Source organism: Aedes aegypti, chromosome 1 (genome assembly GCF_002204515.2).
Source record: "Aedes aegypti strain LVP_AGWG chromosome 1, AaegL5.0 Primary Assembly, whole genome shotgun sequence".
Classification (NCBI taxonomy): Eukaryota; Metazoa; Arthropoda; class Insecta; order Diptera; family Culicidae; genus Aedes; species Aedes aegypti.
The window spans coordinates 137,853,466-137,874,227 of NC_035107.1; the positions used below are offsets into that span (position 1 = coordinate 137,853,466).

General features: G+C 40.3%; 1 protein-coding gene across 1 annotated transcript; it reads right to left on the reverse strand.

The window, feature by feature from the left end:
- Positions 1–1,306: 1,306 nt before the first annotated feature.
- LOC5571508 (zinc finger protein ubi-d4) lies at positions 1,307–16,808 on the reverse strand. Its single transcript, XM_001659709.2, has 5 exons — positions 16,437–16,808; positions 15,910–16,372; positions 5,247–5,359; positions 1,735–2,286; positions 1,307–1,671 (listed from the first exon to the last, which is right to left on the reverse strand). Exons 1-5 carry the CDS (start codon positions 16,584–16,586, stop codon positions 1,525–1,527), a joined length of 1,425 nt encoding a protein of 474 aa, XP_001659759.2. The 5' UTR covers positions 16,587–16,808; the 3' UTR covers positions 1,307–1,524.
- Positions 16,809–20,762: the final 3,954 nt, after the last annotated feature.

The window sequence follows — 20,762 nt, forward strand, 5'->3', positions numbered from 1 at the left end:
GGAGCTTGGGTTTTAGCTTTTTACCATCTTCAATGTGCATTTACACTATCCTTGATATTTCTAGATTGATAACGGCGCCGGCCACGTCCTTATGCCCATCGGGGATAGGAAGGAATGTTAATTAGATAGTCGTTGTTACTAGAAACCGGAGAATTCCACAGCTACCTTGGAAGTAGGAGTGTTTTGTTAGTGATGGATGGGGGAATTCGACCGTATGGATACCACTGTGGTAAGCGGTTAAGTCGATTTATTCAGTTCTAGCGATAGATAGAACCGATAATGTTTGCGTCATAACGGCGCAGAGAGATAGAGAAAGATAGCTATTAGGTAGAACGTTACAAAGATGAGAAAGGGGCGGGCCTGGGATTGAACCCACGACCTCCTGCTTGAGAAGCAGAAGCGATAGCCATTAGACTACCAACCCCGTCTTTTCATTTTCATTTAAACTCGAAAAAAATTGGCGGCTATTTTGAATTTGGCCGCCATTTTGAATTTTGTTAGAAAAATATTTTTTTGAAGTTAAGACAACATTTTTTTTGAACTAAAAAGGGATAAAATCTGTTTATGATTTCTGTAAACTGAATTAATTTTAACCAAAATTCTTTCAGAGCTCACGAATATGATAAATAGATTGGATCCAATAACAAAAATGAACGTTATTGTTAAAATTGTTGGACTTTTAGCAAAACTCATTGGAAAACTGGCATTTCTCATAATGTTAACTAAGTTTCATAAATGCCCGCTAATAAATTATCCAAATATATTTTACTACATCTGAACATCATAATAAAGCACCTCAGCAATCAAATAGGGCATTAAAATTTAGTTTTGAATGTTATACGTTTCATTTCTAATAGGTGTACGAATATGGAATTTGGCGGATTTTAGACATAAATTCAAAACTTTTCCATTAATCCAAACATGAATGTAAATGGAGACATTTTGTGATTTTCAAATAATAGAAGATTTTTATTTTTATTGGCTTACTCAATAAATCATTTAACAGTTTCTTACTAACTTGATGTGAAAACAGTGTCCTGTACGAATATTAAATTGGGTCATTGTATATATTGCGGTGCTCATTATAAATCCACATTCAGCGGCGGCCGTAACTCAAGACGCCAAAATTCAACTCGGCTTGGATTTTTGTCTACCTTTTTTGGTTCATCAAACCTACATCAAAAGGTTTTATATAGATGAATTTAAAAAAAAAATCTCAAGGCTTTCGCATCATTCTCTTTCCGGTAACAAGATCAAATGGGATTTTTTGTTTGTTGTTTTCATACTTTGCAAAAAATAAATCAAATTTTCGGGCAAAGTGGACAAACATACTCTAAGATTTTTTATTTCGTTTGAACAAGCTTCATATTTATTCAGTGAGAAACTTTTCGAACCCATTTGCGTGTGCCAGCAAATAAGTTCACCTATAATAGACTTTACTATAAGCTAATAAAATATTATCTCAAAACTCATCAATCGTGTTTTTACTGATTCTTAAATGTAGCTTTCAACCGGGATAGCACTTTAGATCCATGTCAAACGGAAATCCCTATCGTTATTCTGCATCATGACAATCCGCTGATAGAGGGCTATCGCAGGTCCAAGTTTCAGCCCAAACCCGGACAGGACATCCGACTTTCTCATCAAAACCAGTGATGGTCCGTCGATTTCCTGGAATTTAGAGCATAAATTACATACTTTGTGTGGGTAACAGTAAAAAGTATACAAATTTACCTGTTCTTTGAACAGATGAGCATAATCTGGAAAATAATGTTTGAAATATTGATACACATCTTCACACGACCAATTCTGAATGTCTTCAAAATTATCAAGCCGAGGATCAAACTTTTCCTCATCATTATCCACATCGTTATTTTCCTCAGTGGTATCGTTCTGATCTGTCTGCTCCGTTTCCTCTGCTTCTTCCTCCTCGTCCTCATTCTGATGATCATCGTCTTCTTCTTCCTCTTCGTCATCGTCTTCCGTGTCATCTGGCTGGACGGCACTATCATTGGCCGGTCCCGAGTCCGACAGTGAGAACGAATCTTTCCGTATTTCATTGTCACTGAATCCGGCAAATTCCTGATGGGCTTCGTCATCGGCGTTGTCCGCCGATTCCGGGCGATCGGCCACTGAAGATTGCTTTTCCGGTTGAGATCGAGACTGTTTTGTGGGGTTGCCGACACCTAGGCATCGTTTGCATAACCAGGGACTGTCTGAATTGGACGGCCCGTGGCAGTTTGCGTGGAATGCATTATGGCAATCACAGCAGAACAGAAGATTTCCCTGGAAAACGAATATTATCAGTACAGCCAGCAAGGATAGAGCTTTTAGGTGAAACCCCAAGTAGGGTAGAAGCACCGGTTTTGGCCATACGCCAGTTGTAGCCATAGTGGATTATACACCGTTTTACTTGGCTATGAAACCTTTTGTGTTCAGTAGATCACATTCACATGATAGAGCTACATTCATTTACTCGTCCAAATTGATTCAAAACATAAGAAAAACAATTCATGTTCCTTATAATTTCAACTCCCATACACCTAATTTAGCCAGGGCACTCCTAATTTGGCCACTCTCATGAGAAATCAATGCGATTGGCCAATTTAGGAACCGAAGTTAAATCTCTGGCTGAAACTGGTTCCATTGGCCTATATTGACCAACGGGATTTTCAAAGCGAAAAAATGGTTTTAGCTTAGTTTTGATATTTTACACAGATAATATGGATTGAAAGCTTACATTTGACATATTTGTAGTATAAATACGAATTCCCATTTAATTTTTATTGACATTTTCTCTTAGGCTGGCCAAAACCGGTACTTTTACCCTACATGAGACATAAGATTAACCAGGGCGGCAATGTGCGGTTGACCAAATCAGACACCGAAAATGGCACCAAAACACCCATATGCTTTATAAAATTAAATTTAAAATAACTTCTTATAATCATCAAATGTCGTCAATCTTGCTAGTTGTTAAAGGCATATATCTTACGAAATCACGCAACAACTCTTGAGGCAATTTTATAGGACTATCTATACATCCTCCAGCTGCCACAAGGACGTGGCCAGGACGACTATCGTACACTAAGGCAACAATACTTAACGTTTGATTTGGCGCCACAATGATTATTGTTGAATAAATTGCATAAGTCATTACATGAATTTCTCAAGCCGGTTTTTTAACTTTAGTTAATAACTTGTCCGCGCAACTATTTCAAGCGTGTGCTAGAATAAGGGCGTAAGTCGCATGATCGATTTCTCTTTATCCATCCTCTCTTCTGTGAATAAAGGTGACAAGAAGCGGATTTGTTACCATTTTTTCACTTCAGGACGCTAGGCTGTGATGCAATCTTGCGCCTGAGGTGAAAAAATTCTGACAAACCCGTATCTTGTCACCTTTATTCACAGAAGAGAGGATCGATGAAGAGAAATCGATCATGCGACTTACGCCCTTATTCTAGCACACGCTTGATTTTTGACTGCTAATTTTGATTTAGTAGAAAGAACTTAAAACATGTAAGGTACTAAACCAGGCCTGCCCAACGTACGGCCCGCGGGCCGCATCCGGCCCGCGACCCCATTTTATACGGCCCGCGAAGAGTTTGAAGATTCCTGTCATATCCGGCCTGTTCATTGTTCTACCAACTTGAAGTTAGAATATACCAATTAACCTGATGATTTCATTTTTTTATTAAAGCAAATTTTTTAAAATTTGAGAATTGAAGAATAGCTGAATTTTAGTACTTTTTTCGAATTTGAATAATCTTTAGAGTTGTAAAAGACAGTTTGAAGTACATAATGTAATGATATAAAAAAGTAAATTACCATCAATGTTTAACAAATATTGTGTCAAATCAAATCACACTTAATCAAAGGCAGAACTCTCCCTGAATTCTGGGCGTTAATTTTGCACAGTTCTGAGAAGGGTTATTTAGAACATTAGAAACATTTTTCATGAAATTTTGGACAGGATTCTTAAACAATCAAACAAAATAAAACACTGAAGCCGGATTTGCTGTTGAAAAGGAATCTCCAAAGAAATTCCTCGCCAATTCCTAGCAGAAGTTTTCTGCAGCGACTCCCATTTGAACTGACTTTTTTTTTAACTGCATACTGCGAACAGAAAAAAGCGCTTTCTTGATCTATTGTCTGCAGGAATTTCCCATGCATCAAGATAGGCCAAGAAATTAATTTTCAGCAGGCTTGCATCTGGAACATATATATCACAAAATCCTGGACAGAACATTCACACAATCCTAGATGGGATTCTGAAAGAATTCCGAACTAAATTCATACAAATTTCATACTATAATTTCCCAGATTCTTGGACAGGATTATAGAATATATATCGAGCACGATTCTGAATTCGAAGAATCCAGCACCTTATTTAATCCTAGGCGAAATTATCACAAAATCTTATACTGCATTCTCATAACAATCAGGACATGATTCTATTTGAATTCTTAGCAGGGCTTTCATGGATAGGTAAGATTCTGACAGAATTCCGATTTGGTTTCTAATATAACCTTGGACTCTATTCTGATATACTTAATGGCAAGATTGATACAAGAAAACTAGATTAACAACTACCGAAAAGCTAAACATTACATATAATTTGCAATTGGATTAGATGGACAAATTGATGTGAAGATTTGCGAAAAAGTTACACGTCTTCTCAGTGAGAATCGAACTCACGACTCCCTGATCTCTAGTTAGGGCGCGTTACCACTACGCCATGAGAGGACTCATGAACGCAGAATTCAACCTGAATTCGATTTCAGCTCAATAATCACGTGGTCCTTTTTCGCAAAGTGCACCTCTTTCGGAAGAATTAGATGCCCATCCAAACACAACGCTTTCGCGTTCCAATGCCTAGCTCGAGAGCGCATTATTTTTTAGGTTATGAAATAGCACACAACACTAGCCAGCAACTGTACTGGCTGAGGTTTCTATTGTGTGGGTTTCCAATGGGTCCCGACGTTCTCAAACGACCGGTTACGTTGAGATCTAGATTATATAATCCGAAGCACAGTTCTCACCTGATATTCGGTAAATTTTTGTATGACCTCTAAAGAAAGCTCTTTTATCAACTTAATTTTGTTCGATTTTGTGAAAATGAAATTTGGCCCGCCACCTGTTCATGTTGCTAAGATATGGCCCGCGGTTCAAAAAGGTTGGGCAGGCCTGTACTAAACTAAAGGCTACCCCACTAGGTCGCTATATAGATGCTCAGATATACTTACACCACGTAACGATTTTCCACAAACGACGCATTCGATGCACTGGAAACAGCGAAAGTTGAACCGAATCGGGAATTTCTGATAGACTGGATGTGCTCGCAGGCATTTGGAGTGAGCTGGAAAACACAAAAGGAAATTTTTATTTATATATTTTTTACCATTAACTTTGTCGATCATGGTTAGGGTGTAAATGCAAATGTTTCAAGTTTTATATTTTTGGAACACGAACAAGTACTGGTTTTCTGTCACAGAACCGGAGAACATGAATTACGAGTGATGATCAGGCATTGCAGAATTCGTTCTTATTTTATTTTGAAGCACGATCAAGACAAGCGAAGAAAAATTACTACCTGTTTCGTTATAACGAGCTTCGATTGTATTGTCAAAAAAATTTCAACAAACTCACTCCATTGATCTTTATCAGTTTACGTAATCGATTTTTTATGAAATAATATGTAACATATCATAATAGTAGTTTACGGAACAAGTTGCAGAATGATGATTTTTACAGCACGAGTCGTAAATTTATTCTACGAGGCTTGCCGAGTAGGATAATTACGACGAGTGCTGTTAAAATCGAGATCTGAAACGAGTTACGTACAACATTTTTTGCATTTTCGTAGAAAACCACTTGAGGGTATCAGATATCATATCGCAATGCATTCACCATTATTTTACAATTTCTAAAAAAAATAATTGTGCAATGATTCATTACGCAACTCAAAACAGTTGCGTAATGAGAAAGCGTTGCGTAATGAATCATTACAGCACTGGTTTCAGTTGCGTTATGATTATTCCCGCACTGCATACTTCAGTGCAGGAAAGTAGGTCGTTTCATGACAGATTGGCGTGATGAAAAACAGCCTATTACGATGAGAAATTGCAAAAAAATAGTTTTAACATCAAAAAATTAAAATGACACACTGGGGCGTAACCATATAACAAAGCAGGTTTCAAAATAAATAATTACCCTGTCTAGTAAATTTGGGTCTGCTGAATCTGAAAATGATGTCAAATATCTTACAACAAGAGTATTCGATCATTTTATTGCAAAATTAAAGTTTGAAAATCTGCCTGATACGACTAAACGTAGGCAATTTCCCTTGAAATAAGCACATTATTTGAGAATAAACGGTTTTATTGAGAAAAAACTATACTTGCCATGCTGTATGATATCAAAAATGAGTTCAGTAGTTCATACTTAATCTTACACAACATTTTAAACACCCAAAGTTACCATGTAGGCATAGCACCAGTGGATTGTTTAGTACCGACATTTCCAACGGTGTTGCTTACACCTTCAAAAACTGTGTTATTTCTATGCAAAACTGGCCATAATAAAAATGAAATAGTATAAAAATCATCATGGGCTGCAAAACGGTGAGTCGACAACAAGGAAGGAGCGTTCAACACAGCTCTGGTCCTCACAAGTTCCTACCTCACGCTTCCACGGGTCAAACGATGACAAAGACCGCCAGCTAAGGGTTGCGTACTTAGCTGGTAGTGCAGCCTGGGCACTGTTGTCCTTCTGACATCAGCTAGATTGAGGAGGTACGTCTCGAGCGTCTGTTCACCAGGAGGTGCGGCTCAAACAGCGTCTGTTCTGGTATCCAGCGGCTGAGCAAGAAATGCTGAATCGCGCACAGCTAAATCCAAGGTGGTAGCCCCATCAGCGCGATCGTCCTAGTGTTAGTTGGGACGTTAAACAGAGCTGGCACGATGGCGCTCCGGCGAGACAGGAGTGTTGGCGTAGGCCCAATAAGCCACCCGTAAAAAACCTTATTGCGAATAACATAGGAGATAATACGACCCGGAACAATCGGCAAAGACCCACGCGACGAAATAAGGATTACGATTGGAAACTTGGAACATGGAACTGCAAGTCACTTGGTTTCGCAGGTTGCGACAGGATAATCTATGACGAACTACATCCCCGTAACTTCGATATCGTAGCGCTGCAGGAACTTTGTTGGACTGGACAGAAGGTGTGGAAAAGCGGGCATCGAGCGGCTACCTTCTACCAAAGCTGTGGCACCACAAATGAGCTAGGAACTGGCTTCATAGTGTTGGGCAAGATGCGACAACGCGTTATCGGGTGGCAGCCGATCAACGCAAGGATGTGCAAGATGAGGATAAAAGGCCGTTTCTTCAACTACAGCATCATCAACGTACACTGCCCGCACGAAGGGAGACCCGACGACGAGAAGGAGACGTTTTACGCGCAGCTGGAGCAGATTTATGACGGATGCTCGCCGCGTGACGTGAAAATCGTTGTTGGCGACATGAACGCACAGGTAGGACGAGAGAGTCTGCACGCCGTATCTAACGACAACGGCCAACGATGCGTCAACTTTGCAGCCTCTCGTGGTATGGTAGTCCGAAGCACCTTCTTCCCCCGTAAAGATATCCATAAGACCACCTGGAGATCACCCGATAACCTAACCGAGAACCAAATCGACCACGTTCTAATCGACGGAAAATTCTTCTCTGACATTACCAATGTTCGCACATACCGCAGTGCGAATATAGATTCGGATCACTACCTAGTTGCTATATGCATGCGCTCAAAACTTTCGACGGTGACAAACTCGCGTCGAAGCCGAACGCCGCGGCTTAACATCGAGCGGCTACGGGACTCAGAAGTAGCCCAAGAATACGCGCAGCAGTTGGAAGTGGCCCTACCAACGGAAGAGCAGCTCGGCGCCGCCACTCTTGAAGATGGCTGGAGGCACATAAGATCCGCCATAGGTAGCACCGCAACAGCAGCACTAGGTCCAGCGGCCCCGAATCAGAGAAATGACTGGTACGACGGCGAATGCGAGCAGTTGAAGAATGAGAAGAATGCAGCATGGGCGAGAATGCTGCAACACCGCACGAGAGCGAACGAGGCACGGTATAAACAGGCGCGGAACAGACAAAACTCGATCTTCCGAAGAAAAAAGCGCCATCAAGAAGAACGAGATCGCGAAGCGATGGAAGAGCTGTTCCGCGCTAAAGACACACGGAAGTTCTACGAGAAGCTTAACCGTTCGCGCAAAGGCTTTGTGCCACAAGCCGACATGTGCAGAGACTTTGACGGAAATCTTCTCACGAACGAACGTGAGGTGGTCGAAAGGTGGCGGCAGCACTACGACGAGCACCTTAATGGTGATGTGGCCAGTAGCGGAGGTGGCACGGAAATAACTTTGGGAGCACGCGCGGACGACGAAAGACTTCCGCCTCCAGATCTCCAAGAGGTAGAAACGGAGATTAGACGGTTGAAAAACAACAAAGCCGCTGGAGTGGACCAACTTCCTAGCGAGTTGCTAAAATACGGTGGTGATGCACTGGCAAGAGCGCTGCACTGGGTTATTTCCAAGATTTGGGAGGAGGAAGTATTGCCGGAGGAGTGGATGGAAGGTGTCGTGTGTCCCATCTACAAAAAGGGCGACAAGTTGGATTGCGCCAATTATCGTGCGATCACAATTTTGAGCGCCGCCTACAAGGTACTCTCCCAAATTCTATGCCGCCGTCTATCACCAATTGCTAGAGAATTCGTTGGACAATATCAGGCAGGATTTATGGGCGAACGAGCAACAACGGACCAGATATTCGCCATCCGCCAGGTGTTGCAGAAATGCCGCGAATACAATGTACCCACACATCATTTATTCATCGATTTTAAATCGGCCTATGATACAATCGATCGAGAACAGCTATGGCAGATCATGCACGAATACGGTTTCCCGGACAAACTGATAAGATTGATCAAGGCGACGATGGAGCGAGTGATGTGCGTAGTCCGAGTATCAGGGACACTCTCGAGTCCCTTCGAATCTCGCAGAGGGTTACGGCAAGGTGATGGCCTTTCGTGTTTACTGTTCAACATTGCTTTAGAGGGTGTGATAAGAAGAGCGGGGATAGACACGAGTGGCACGATTTTCAGAAAGTCCGTTCAGTTACTTGGTTTCGCCGACGACATTGATATCGTAGCACGGAACTTTGAGACGATGGCGGATACGTACATCCGACTAAGGGCTGAAGCTAGGCGAATCGGACTGAACATCAATGTGTCAAAGACGAAGTACATGATAGCGAGGGGCTCAAGAGAAGACACAGCACGCCCCCCACCTCGAGTTCATATTGACGGTGATGAAATCGAGGTTGTCGAAGAATTCGTGTACTTGGGCTCACTGGTGACCGCCGACAACGACACCAGCAGAGAAATCCAGAGACGCATCATTGCTGGAAATCGTGCCTACTTTGGACTCCGCAGAACGCTCCGATCGAGCAAAGTTCGCCATCGCACGAAGTTGACCATCTACAAGACGCTGATTAGACCGGTACTCCTCTATGGGCACGAAACATGGACCCTACGTGCAGAGGATCAACGCGCCCTTGGTGTTTTCGAACGGAAGGTGTTGCGGACCATCTACGGCGGAGTGCAGATGGAAGACGGAACGTGGAGAAGGCGGATGAACCATGAATTGCACCAGCTGCTGGGAAAACCAACCATTGTCCACCTCGCAAAAATTGGGAGGCTGCGGTGGGCCGGGCATGTCACCAGAATGTCGGATACCAACCCGGTGAAAATGGTTCTCGAAAACAATCCGACCGGCACAAGACGACGTGGTGCGCAGCGAGCAAGATGGGTCGATCAAGTTGAGGACGATCTGCGGACCCTTCGCAGAATGCGTGGCTGGCAACGGGCAGCCATGGACCGAGTCGAATGGAGACGTCTCCTACGTACAGCAGAGGCCACCCAGGCCTTAGCCTGACTGGTAAGGTAAGGTAAAAAATCATTATTAAACATGTATAAACTAGCAAACATGGAATATCTGAGGTGCCAACGAAGCCTTTAGGAAACTTAGGAAGAAATGTTTTTTGGTACCGACCTGATCAAATTCGTTCCAGTGATCAATTTTCCCCCGGATTACGGTACCATTCTTATATAATATATATAAATTATAAATATATGTTTTGGAAGGATTATCAAAAAGTTTCAAAGTTCAAAGTTTTAAATTTGTTCCTAGAAACTATTGGTGCATTCTTAAATAGATGCCAAAATCATGCATAAGAAAAACGGAAGTTTACTCTAGCCAAGGTCAATCCGGCCATTTTTAAAGGTTTGGTTTGCAAATAAAGTCAGTCCTAAACGGTATGATAAGTTCTAATTCTCAAATAGAACATTCAATAATTATTTATGTATATGTAATGTTTAGCTTTTCTGTCGTTGTTAATTATTTTTTGATTTGTGATTGATTGTTGAAAACCAATATTACAGATTTAGTCAAATTATAAAGTGCTAATGAGCTTCATACTAGGATGGTTTAGTTGATTAAACAAGCTTCAAACACAAATAAAATGATTATGGAATATGAATGATAATGAAAATATGGATGCATATTTTAGAACGTAATGTTCGGCAATAAAAGATAAAAATCTCATTATCCACCACAAGATGTAAAAATTCTTTTCAAGTGATTTTAACATTTAAACCCTTAGTTTATCAACAATGAACTCGCACCATACTAATAAAAGAATAACTTAGATACTACAGTGAAACCTCCATGAGTCGATGTTCCATGACTCGATATCGACTCATGGAATCATATTAAAATCGAAATTTCATGGTTACTATGATGGTCCCCTCAATCCACTTTCCAAAGCATTTCTGTTGTTTCATTACTCGATATTTCCATGAGTCGATGGTTCCTTCAGATATCGACTGTATTACAAATTACGTGGAACTCTATGAAATGTGAACTTTTTTACAAGAAAACAATTACGTCCTGTCCCTTCAAGCACCATCAGCATAGTAGTCTAAGTAACTTAAGAAATCCCGAAAAATCCTTTCCTTTCCTGTTGTACAAATGTATTCCCTAACCTTAAAACTTCCTCAAACTAACATAGTTTTTAAAATAAATACAAATTTTAAAATGCAAATAATGTAATAAAAAAGAAAACGATTTCGGCTCTGTTTTGCCATACGGCGCCCGAGCCTGCCAAATAAACGAGATAAAAAAAGAAAAACATTATTTGATATTTTTATACAGATATAAAGTTGTTCTGGTAATGTCCTAACTTAGCAAAGGAAGATTCTTATTTTTTCCCAAAATGTTAGCTCAAAATAGTTAAAAAAGTGACTTTTTGACGAAATAAGTGACTATAGTTGAAATGGGTTTAAAAAAGAGACTTTAAAGCTGCCTTCAAAAAAGTGACCAAGCCACTTGCTTGCTACCAGCCCTACAGATATCGCAATATTTATTAGACAAAAGCTATTCTGATTGTCCTATTATTGCGGTAAAATGGGGCGAATAGAAACACTTTCTGACATGTTTATATGTGTACAACTTAAACCGTGTGGATAAAAACCAATTTTATTAGCCTTAAATATGGGTCGCGTCTTCCTTTACTCAGACCCCAATTACTGTTAAAAAATAAAAATTATATCGTACAAAGATTTATGAAAATGTTGTATGATTCGATTCACCCCGCAATGGGGCGAATAGAAACACTGTTCAGTAAATATCAATACTTTTTTCCTTTTAATGGAAAAATAAACACATTTTTAGGTGCATCTTGAAGAAATATCAACATGTATTTACTTAGTGAAGAAAAACAATAAAATTTTTAAAACTAAGTTCAATTTTCGATCATTTTTGAAATCAGCCAAAATGGCGGATGTTTCAAGCTATCAAAAATGATTGAGATTTCAATATTTTCTTCTCAACTTTTTAATGAGAAATGTAGCAAAATATTTAATTTGAAAATAGTCTAGGGATACTCTGTTGTTATTGAACTAATGGAGGAAAAATATTTCAGTAGGTTTTTAAAGTTTATCATTACATAATAGTCGCATTTTTAACTGAAGGTCGTTTTGTTTCTACTCGCCCCACTTTTTCTATTCACCCCGTTTTACGGTATATACTTTTTTTCAACAAATTTGCTTCAAAATTCAACGTCTATCATTAAGTGTTTCTTTAAGTGTTTCTTTATTCTTTAATACATCAACAGGCAATCAACAGCCCCAATGATGTCAACTTAATTCTAGTCTTAATACTAACAAAAGGTCAAATTAAACTTAAAGTGAACACAAGTCAATACTACACAAAACATTCAACTATCACCAGCGGCGTTTGCAAAAAACTTGAAAAACGTCGGCGAAGTGTGCGTCGGGGAGTGTCAAAGTCAAATTCTTAGGCTATCCGATTAAATGTTCTTTGCAGACCATTAATAGCTCCATGCATACTATAATTGGTTCGTCTCAACGGTAAGCGGAGCATGAGGTTGTTGCGCAGTGTACGGGGTGCAACATTTATGTTGATTTGCTCCAAAATAGTGGGGCAATCAAGTCAACCTTGAAGAGAGTCAGCGATAAACAAAGCTCTGGCAGTATTGCGTCTAACGTGCAAGGGTTCAAGATCGATCAATCGGCAACGGTTCTCGTAGCTGGGGAGGCGGAAAGGGTCTCTCCACGGTAGCCTACGGAGGGCGAAGCGTAAGAATCGCCGTTACACAGACTCGATACGCTCGACTCCATTGGAGTAGTTTGGACTCCAAACCTCCGAGCAGTATTCTAGAACAGAACGTGACAAGGAACAGTACAGTGATTTAAGACAATACACATCAGTAAAGTTTTTAGCTATCCTAAAAATGCATCCTAGAACACGTGACGCCTTACCAACCACGTAAGACACATGTTGATTAAAAGTTAAGGTCGTGTCTAAGACCACTCCCAAATCCTTCACGTGGTCGACACGTTCGATTTCAGCACCCATGAGCTGATAACTGAAATGGATTGGACTTCTCTTTCTGGAAAAAGTGATCACAGAGCACTTCGTGGGATTAACAATCATGCGATTGATAGTACACCAATCTGCAAAACTAGAGAGTTGTTGTTGGAGAAGGTCGCAATCCTCGATAGAGTGGATTTCAAGAAAAATCTTAAGATCGTCTGCATAAGACAACCGGGGGACCTTTATCTGACGGTGTACATCATTGAAGAAAAGCAGAAAAATTAAAGGCCCCAAGTGGCTTCCTTGAGGGATTCCTGACGTAGACATGAACGAAGCAGTCTGACAATCACCAATAACGACCTTCAATTCTCGACCTGTCAGATATGATCGAAACCATTGCAAAAACCTGCCATTGATTCCAAACCTGTCTTGTTTGGCGATTGCTATGTCATGGTTCACCATATCAAAGGCTGCAGTTAGGTCCGTGTATACCACATCTGTTTGATTACGGCGAACCATACTATCCATTATATAGGAAGTAAGGCAAATAAGGTTGGATGCAGTTGATCGCCCTGGCATAAATCCGTGTTGATCCTCGTTCAGTTGCTGCTGACAATGAGCCTTCAGGGGTTCCATAATAACCAATTCAAACAGCTTCGAGACGGCACATAGGGATGTGATTCCACGGTAATTATTGACGTCACGTTTATCGCCCTTTTTGTACACTGGGTACATGTGAGCAATCTTCCAGCAAGATGGGAAAACACCGCTGCTAATCGATGCCCGAAAGATGAAAAGAAGCGGAGTAACTAGAACGTCAATGTGCTTTTTTAGAAGAACTGAAGGAAATCCATCCGGTCCGGGGTTGAAAGATGATTTCATCTGAGATGAGGCCTTGGTAATCATAGTTTCATCGATATCAAAACTTCCAATCGCATGAGATGACCGGGGAACGTTGCTAACGGCGAGCTCAACTTGATCCGCAGTTAAATCTTCTCTTGAGAACATACTCGCAAACTTTTCCGAAAACATGTCGCAAATTTCGCGGGGAGTCGTGCGGTCGATGCTGTTGAACCTCATAGCAGATGGTAGTCCCGATACTTTTCGTTGCTCATTGACGAACTTCCAGAAGCGCTTTGGGTTTGACTTCAAATTTTGCTGGATATTGTGCTGATATCTGGAGAAGCACCGCTGACTGGCATATTTATACTTATGATTGAGCCTAACATAAGCAATTCTTAGTGGAACTGTTCAGTGTTTAGTAAACCGCCACAAGGCAGTTTTTTAAACGTTTTTAACCGTCGCAGGGAAGTGGTTTGCCAAGGAGGTCCGGTTTTGTGCTCCTGGCTCTTTTTTGGTACGTACCTGTCAATCGAGTACGCCAAAATAGCGGAGAAAGTCTGAGCCGCAGACTCGAAATTATTAAGATCTAGAACATTTTCCCAGTCGAGAGTCGCGAACAATTCAGCGATACTGCGATGATCCGCTTTATGGAAATCGTAGGAAAAGGTGGCGGACGAATTAATGGAATCGTGTAACTACATCCATTATGAACTGATATACCTGCTGCATGTTATTGTTTTGGTTCTTCTAAACTTAAAAATTCACGCTTATGAAATTCTAGAGATATTTCTCAAGGCCGTCATTTCGAAGTAGGCCTTTATTGAAATTTGTACGCGTCATTCATCTCACGATATTCAAGTAATGAAAATTAATTGATAATAAATCTTCGAGCTGTTTAGTAGAATACCACTTATCCACTGGTGTACTAAACTGATTCGGTCGAAGAATTTTGACACTAGAGCGGGTCCAGGTCCAAGGGTGGAATTGGTGGCTCTTTATTGCTACCCCAACGTGTAGCTGGTTCTAAAATGTAAACAACCATACAAAATTACGACCAAACAATGGTAGAGGCGTAATCAATTTTGTCGAAAACATCTATTTTGTAAATTCAGCAGAATTGTCTGATTAAATTGCCAACAGCGCAGTGTAGTAGCACGTAGCAAATAATTGCTTGCAAACAATATCCTTCAGGGCGCATTTATTACCTGAAATCTTGTGAATAATATTTTTTACTATTCCGCGTTAAGCCTTAAAACTGGTTCTGGACTTAGGTTGGCGGCTTTTCAATTTTACTCCCATTTGACAGCCGCCCTCCACCCTTGTCCAGGTCACGTGGGGATCATACGGAAGCGTGCCCCGCTCAAGTGTCACAATTCTCAGACCGAGTGAATTTAGTACACCGGTGGATTAGACCATAAGTAGATGAAAAACACGAATTTAGTACTATACCATTTTATTCCACTAAAGTTTGTATCCTTTGACAGATACGCGTATTTCGACCTGTAATGCCGTCTTCAGTGTCGAGTCTAGTACACGACACTGAAGACGGCCTTACAGTTGAGGTCGAAATACGTGTATCTGTCAAAGGATACAAACTCTAGTGGAATTAAATGGTATAGTACTAAATTCGGTTTTTTCATCTACTTGAAAAATAATTGATTTTGCACTGACACTGCTTAAAAGTATATGTATAAGCGATTAAATATCAATAATAAGGACTGTGTTTTATTACTATGAAATTCGTAGGCTGCAGTGTAAACATGTTGCAATGAACAAATGGTTACTAGATGAACCATCGATTTCTCCAATGCTCATGTAAAAATACCTAGGTAATAAATTATCAGTTTCCCCTTTTACCAAAATCAAGTTTTCAAACACTAAGAACTTGTATTAAAATCTAAGATCAAATCCCAAATGAAAATAATGAAATGCTTTAAGAAGTATGAATTTGTTGATGCAAAACTCTTATGAAAGAAAACACGTAAAGTTGCTAATAATTATCACGATTCGAGAGAAAACCCCCATGTATCCATTATGCTTACTAGAAGCATTCCCTGTTTACAAACACCCTGAACTTCTCCCTCAAAGAATGACCAGTTACTTACCTCGAAAAGCACAGCTGCAGCAATCGACCAGCTTGAATCCGCGGCGTTGCTGTTCCACCTTGTGGCACATGTCGCAATTGGGTTCCCGCTTGATGCCAGTCACAGTCAGCCCCGAATTTCCTCCACCAGCTGAACCTGCCAGCCGGGTAGCATCCGACGAGGACGAGGACATAGAGGATGGCCCTCCGCCAAGCACTTTGGGCCGGCTGTAACTTGTGGTGATTTGTTTCGAAGCGACGGAAAGCGTCGCAGGACTTAGGGTTGGGCGCGACTTCATCATGACATTGCCATTGTTGCCATCTGCGGTCATTGGCGTGTCCGACTTGGACGGGGATTTGGGAACCAGGTGGTCTAATTTGGATGAAGATGGACCGACTGGTGAATCGGAAGGTAGTAAATCCGCTTTACGGACGCGCTTTCTCGGTATGTAGTTATCCGAGGGGTCAAACACTACTTTTGCTTTCTAAAACCAAAAATTGAGAATGATTAGTTATTAATGAGAATTTAGGACAATTGGAAGTTATTACCTTGGTTCTGGTTCCGACACGGGTCGATATGTTGTCACTCTCCGGCGGCAGAGTTGGAGCCCCGGCGGATGACGACAATGAGGCCGTTGTTGACTCAGTGGAAGACTTGTCCCCATTCTCAACTTCGGTGCCGTTCTTGGTTTTGGCCATCGTCCTTCAATCTACCTTACGAATCTACTTCGTCCCGGTGTCACGTTGGATGTAACAATCCGTAATCAATCCACTTTTAGATTATGCACTCTTGCACTTGAATCAACGTTATGCTTCGACTTCTCCCAGCGAATACAAACGCGCTGATTTTTTTGGTTTCTACTCGTCGTCTTACCACAGACGAAGCGCATCAACGAAAGAGCTGTAGCAGGGAAGGCGTTGTGATGATAAATTGTCGATAGGTATAAGCTAAGCATCGTGGGTAGAATAAGTGGATTAGTTTACAAGGAAGCGAAAGGAAAGCTTATTGCACTTAAAACGTGCGGAAAGGACATCAAAATCGCTGATTTCCACGCGAAATTGTGGAAAACATTTTCGCGTTCGGGAGGGTTTTTGTCATTTCTGGTCAGCTAGCGGTCTGTGCGGTTTGATCTGTGGTTGCTTACCTGACACAGGGAGTGTGCAATTTTAAGGCCACTAGGATTTATTAGAGCACACTTCGAAAGAATGCGTAGATTTCTTGACGCGTGGAAAATTTATGCTCAGCGTTAGCATAAAATAACAACGTGATCAAAAAATATATCATACAGTCAACTCTCCGTATCTCGATATGGAAGTTATGGAGGTATCAAGTTGCAAAACATAGAATCAGTGCAACTGCGATTCAAGGGACCATCGAGTTAGCCATGAAAACCAACTTTTACTATAGTTTTCTAACTCGATATCGAGATACGAAATATCGAGTAAGGGAAGGTAGATTGTATGAGAAATTTCCGGTTCTTATACAAATTCTTGTAAGAATAAAACAGAATGCTGGGTAAACAAATCATCGATAAATGGCAAACGGCATCAGTGTTTCAGGAGCGGTTATGTAGATTCCTATTTAATTACCTGTTAAAACATTGCACTGAATAAGAACAATGCAACGAGGACAGCTATTAGGGCGAAACAAATTATTGCCCAAAAAATATCTGCCATTGAATAGTTTTATTACTCATTTTAACAAAACAAAGGTCGGACAAATCCTCAAAAGTGCCCCAATCAATTGAAAAGGTTAATTCACGAACTTCAAATGATCTGTATGGAAATAAATAAAAACTTTATGATAAATCCACAGATAAAAAAAAATTTAAGTCTGATAAAAAACTAACATCGAATGCATTGAGCATTATTGAGCGAGGTGAGTTTACTGCATGCTCTCTCGAAAACGTCCAGAACTAAATTTGTTTTTGCAGTTTCTGCAGCTGAATACTGATGAACAAGCAGAATAGAATGCTCATCAAAAAAATGGAAGACATGCTATTCAGCAAACTGATGTTTCATCAGAAGCGGAACCATTTTCATGAAATCAGCGAAAATAAGTGATTCATTATGAGGCTTTAGATTTACTTCCCAGACTAGCTTTGTTCATACCCTGGGGCTCTTTGATTTATGCTAACCGACCGTCAGTTAGTGATGGAAAACTTTGTTAAAAGTGATTGTTTTAATAAAGAAACCGTTCCCGTATGAAAAAAAAAACAAACGAAAAACTCCATTTGGACTTTTTGCAGGAAAGAGAATGCTAAGAGAGCCTTATATTGCGCATTTCTTTCACCACTGAACTATCAAATCGGGTAGGTGCTTTTGGGGGACTTATTCTTTGTAAATCATAGAATAAGTGCTCTGAAGACACCAACGTGATTCGATGCAATCCCGCACTTTTATTCACACTTTCGCACTTATGAGGCCGCACTTCGCAGTCCAGTGATGAAGGAAAGGGTTTATTCACATATTTCATAACGTCAAAAATGGAACTTTTTGGCACCCACCCACCCCCTCGTAACGCTTTTTGTATGAATATTTTACAAATTTTGTATGAGCTGTAACATCACGGGGACACCCACCCACCCCTTTCAGCGTTATGAAATTTGTGAATGGGCCCAAATACACAATATATAGACTTCCAACATAAAAACCACTGTTTGTGTACACAGTTAAAAATAATGAGGATTACACGTCATGTAAACTTCACTCATGCGATGTAAACATGACGTCATGTAAATTTAAGTCTGAAATCATGTAAAAATGTGTTATATGTCATGTAATCACTCAGGATCCTGCTGGATTACACAAGGGGAGGTCACTCTACACACTTCAGTCGGCACAGCTGTGCTTTCAAAGCGCCAAGGTGCGCCAAGCGCGCCAAACGTGCTACAATACTGCATACCATAAAAATCAATGAAATGAAATTATGGAAAAACGATCTCAGCAATCATTGACATATGTAAATTGAAAAACTCAGAATTTTTCATTACATATTCGGGAATGCATTTGACATTGTTACGAGAAATTTACGGAACTTGCGATACAAAGCGTGAACGATTATGTACAAGGGCGTGGTGGGCGTGATATCGAGTTTGAAAAGAGGCAAGAAAGGTACAGTCGGATCTCCTATAAGACGCTGCCTTCATCATTCCTCCCACGGCAAGATAGCCGAGGAATTGCGGTGGGCGTAAAGTGGGTGGTAGCGTCAAATAGGAAGCCTGACTAATTCCAAGAAGATTTTTCTCATATTTGTGCATTCGCTGTAGTATGGGTATTTGAACACGACGTGCAGAAGTACAGTTTTAGGACTAGGGAATGTTCAGAACCAGAGACTATCTAATGAAGGGAGAGTATGGACATTTCGCGGTCAGTGCGTTCAAGCCTTTAGACTGCTAAACCCTCAGAAATTTACTTGCTTTGTTAGGTTTCGAATAGATACTAAAACTTTTTGCCCATGCGATTTTTCGTGTAAAGAGTGGTATTGACTCATTTTTTTCGTTGGATTCCCCTACTTATGTTCACCCAGTTACCCGGCTTTGGAATTTACTATTAGTTGATGACAAGGCCACTGACGCTGTTTTTATAGGTGTATAATTTATCCTTTTAACTTTTTATTCACTTTAAATTTAGTAGCCATGACACAAAGCAGATGCCATCACATTCAGTTCAGTTCGATGGGCTTTGCAGGTTTGGTGCCACACGATAGCTTCATTCTGAAATAAGAAAAGTTTATAAATGTAAAATCGACACTTTTTAATTTTAGCAGGTTCTTTTTGAATTCGAAATCAACTTGAAAATTTCGCGTTATCCATGTTTAACAGATAACAACAACTCAGAAAACTCAATGATTGCTGAGACGAAAATTTCAGTTCACTGCGATTTTTATAGCAACACACTATAAAACAAATCGTGCCAGTTAGTGCGCCGAAATGTGCCATAGCTGCGCAAGGCACACTGCGTAGAGTGACCACCCCCTTGGGATTACATGACATATAATTGAAGATTACATGACATATCATGTAAATATCCATGATATTCCACGCTCTAATTATGTGCATTATATGTCTCAGAAATTTACACGTTTCGTTCGAACTGTGTAACATTAATCACAGAAAGAAGAAACTTACAGTTTGGAATGTACGACAAATTGTGTTTTTCTATGCGGAAGTACTTGACGCTTGAGTGTAGTTTTACCGTCATCGAGAGAATACATGAGGACCATAATAGGGTCCCGAAAATGTTCAATGAAATCTTGTTTTTATTTAATAACACGAAAAAGCATGTTACTGCAACTACTTTAGCAATTTTTACCGCTCAAATAACGGCTATATCATATTTAAACTTCAATTTTAAAATTGGGTCTATAAATGAACCTTGACACTTAAGATCCACGTTTGACGTTTGCTTAGTCGACAAAAACACCACAGGGGTTTTAGTTTTAGCACTGGGGTTGTTTCTATCTGACACAAGGGGGTGGTCACTCTACGCAGTGTGCCTTGCGCAGCTATGGCACATTTCGGCGCACTAACTGGCACGATTTGTTTTATAGTGTGTTGCTATAAAAATCGCAGTGAACTGAAATTTTCGTCTCAGCAATCATTGAGTTTTCTGAGTTGTTGTTATCTGTTAAACATGGATAACGCGAAATTTTCAAGTTGGTTTCGAATTCAAAAAGAACCTGCTAAAATTAAAAAGTGTCGATTTTACATTTATAAACTTTTCTTATTTCAGAATGAAGCTATCGTGTGGCACCAAACCTGCAAAGCCCATCGAACTGAACTGAATGTGATGGCATCTGCTTTGTGTCATGGCTACTAAATTTAAAGTGAATAAAAAGTTAAAAGGATAAATTATACACCTATAAAAACAGCG

Bases quoted from the DNA above. Each gene is read 5' to 3' on its own strand.
- LOC5571508 (XM_001659709.2), bottom strand. From the start codon at position 16,586: ATGGCCAAAACCAAGAACGGCACCGAAGTTGAGAATGGGGACAAGTCT. The intron at 16,373-16,436 runs GTAATAACTTCC...TTTTGGTTTTAG, and splicing joins GTGTCGGAACCAGAACCAAG to AAAGCAAAAGTAGTGTTTGA. The intron at 1,672-1,734 runs GTAAATTTGTAT...TCTAAATTCCAG, and splicing joins CTCATCTGTTCAAAGAACAG to GAAATCGACGGACCATCACT.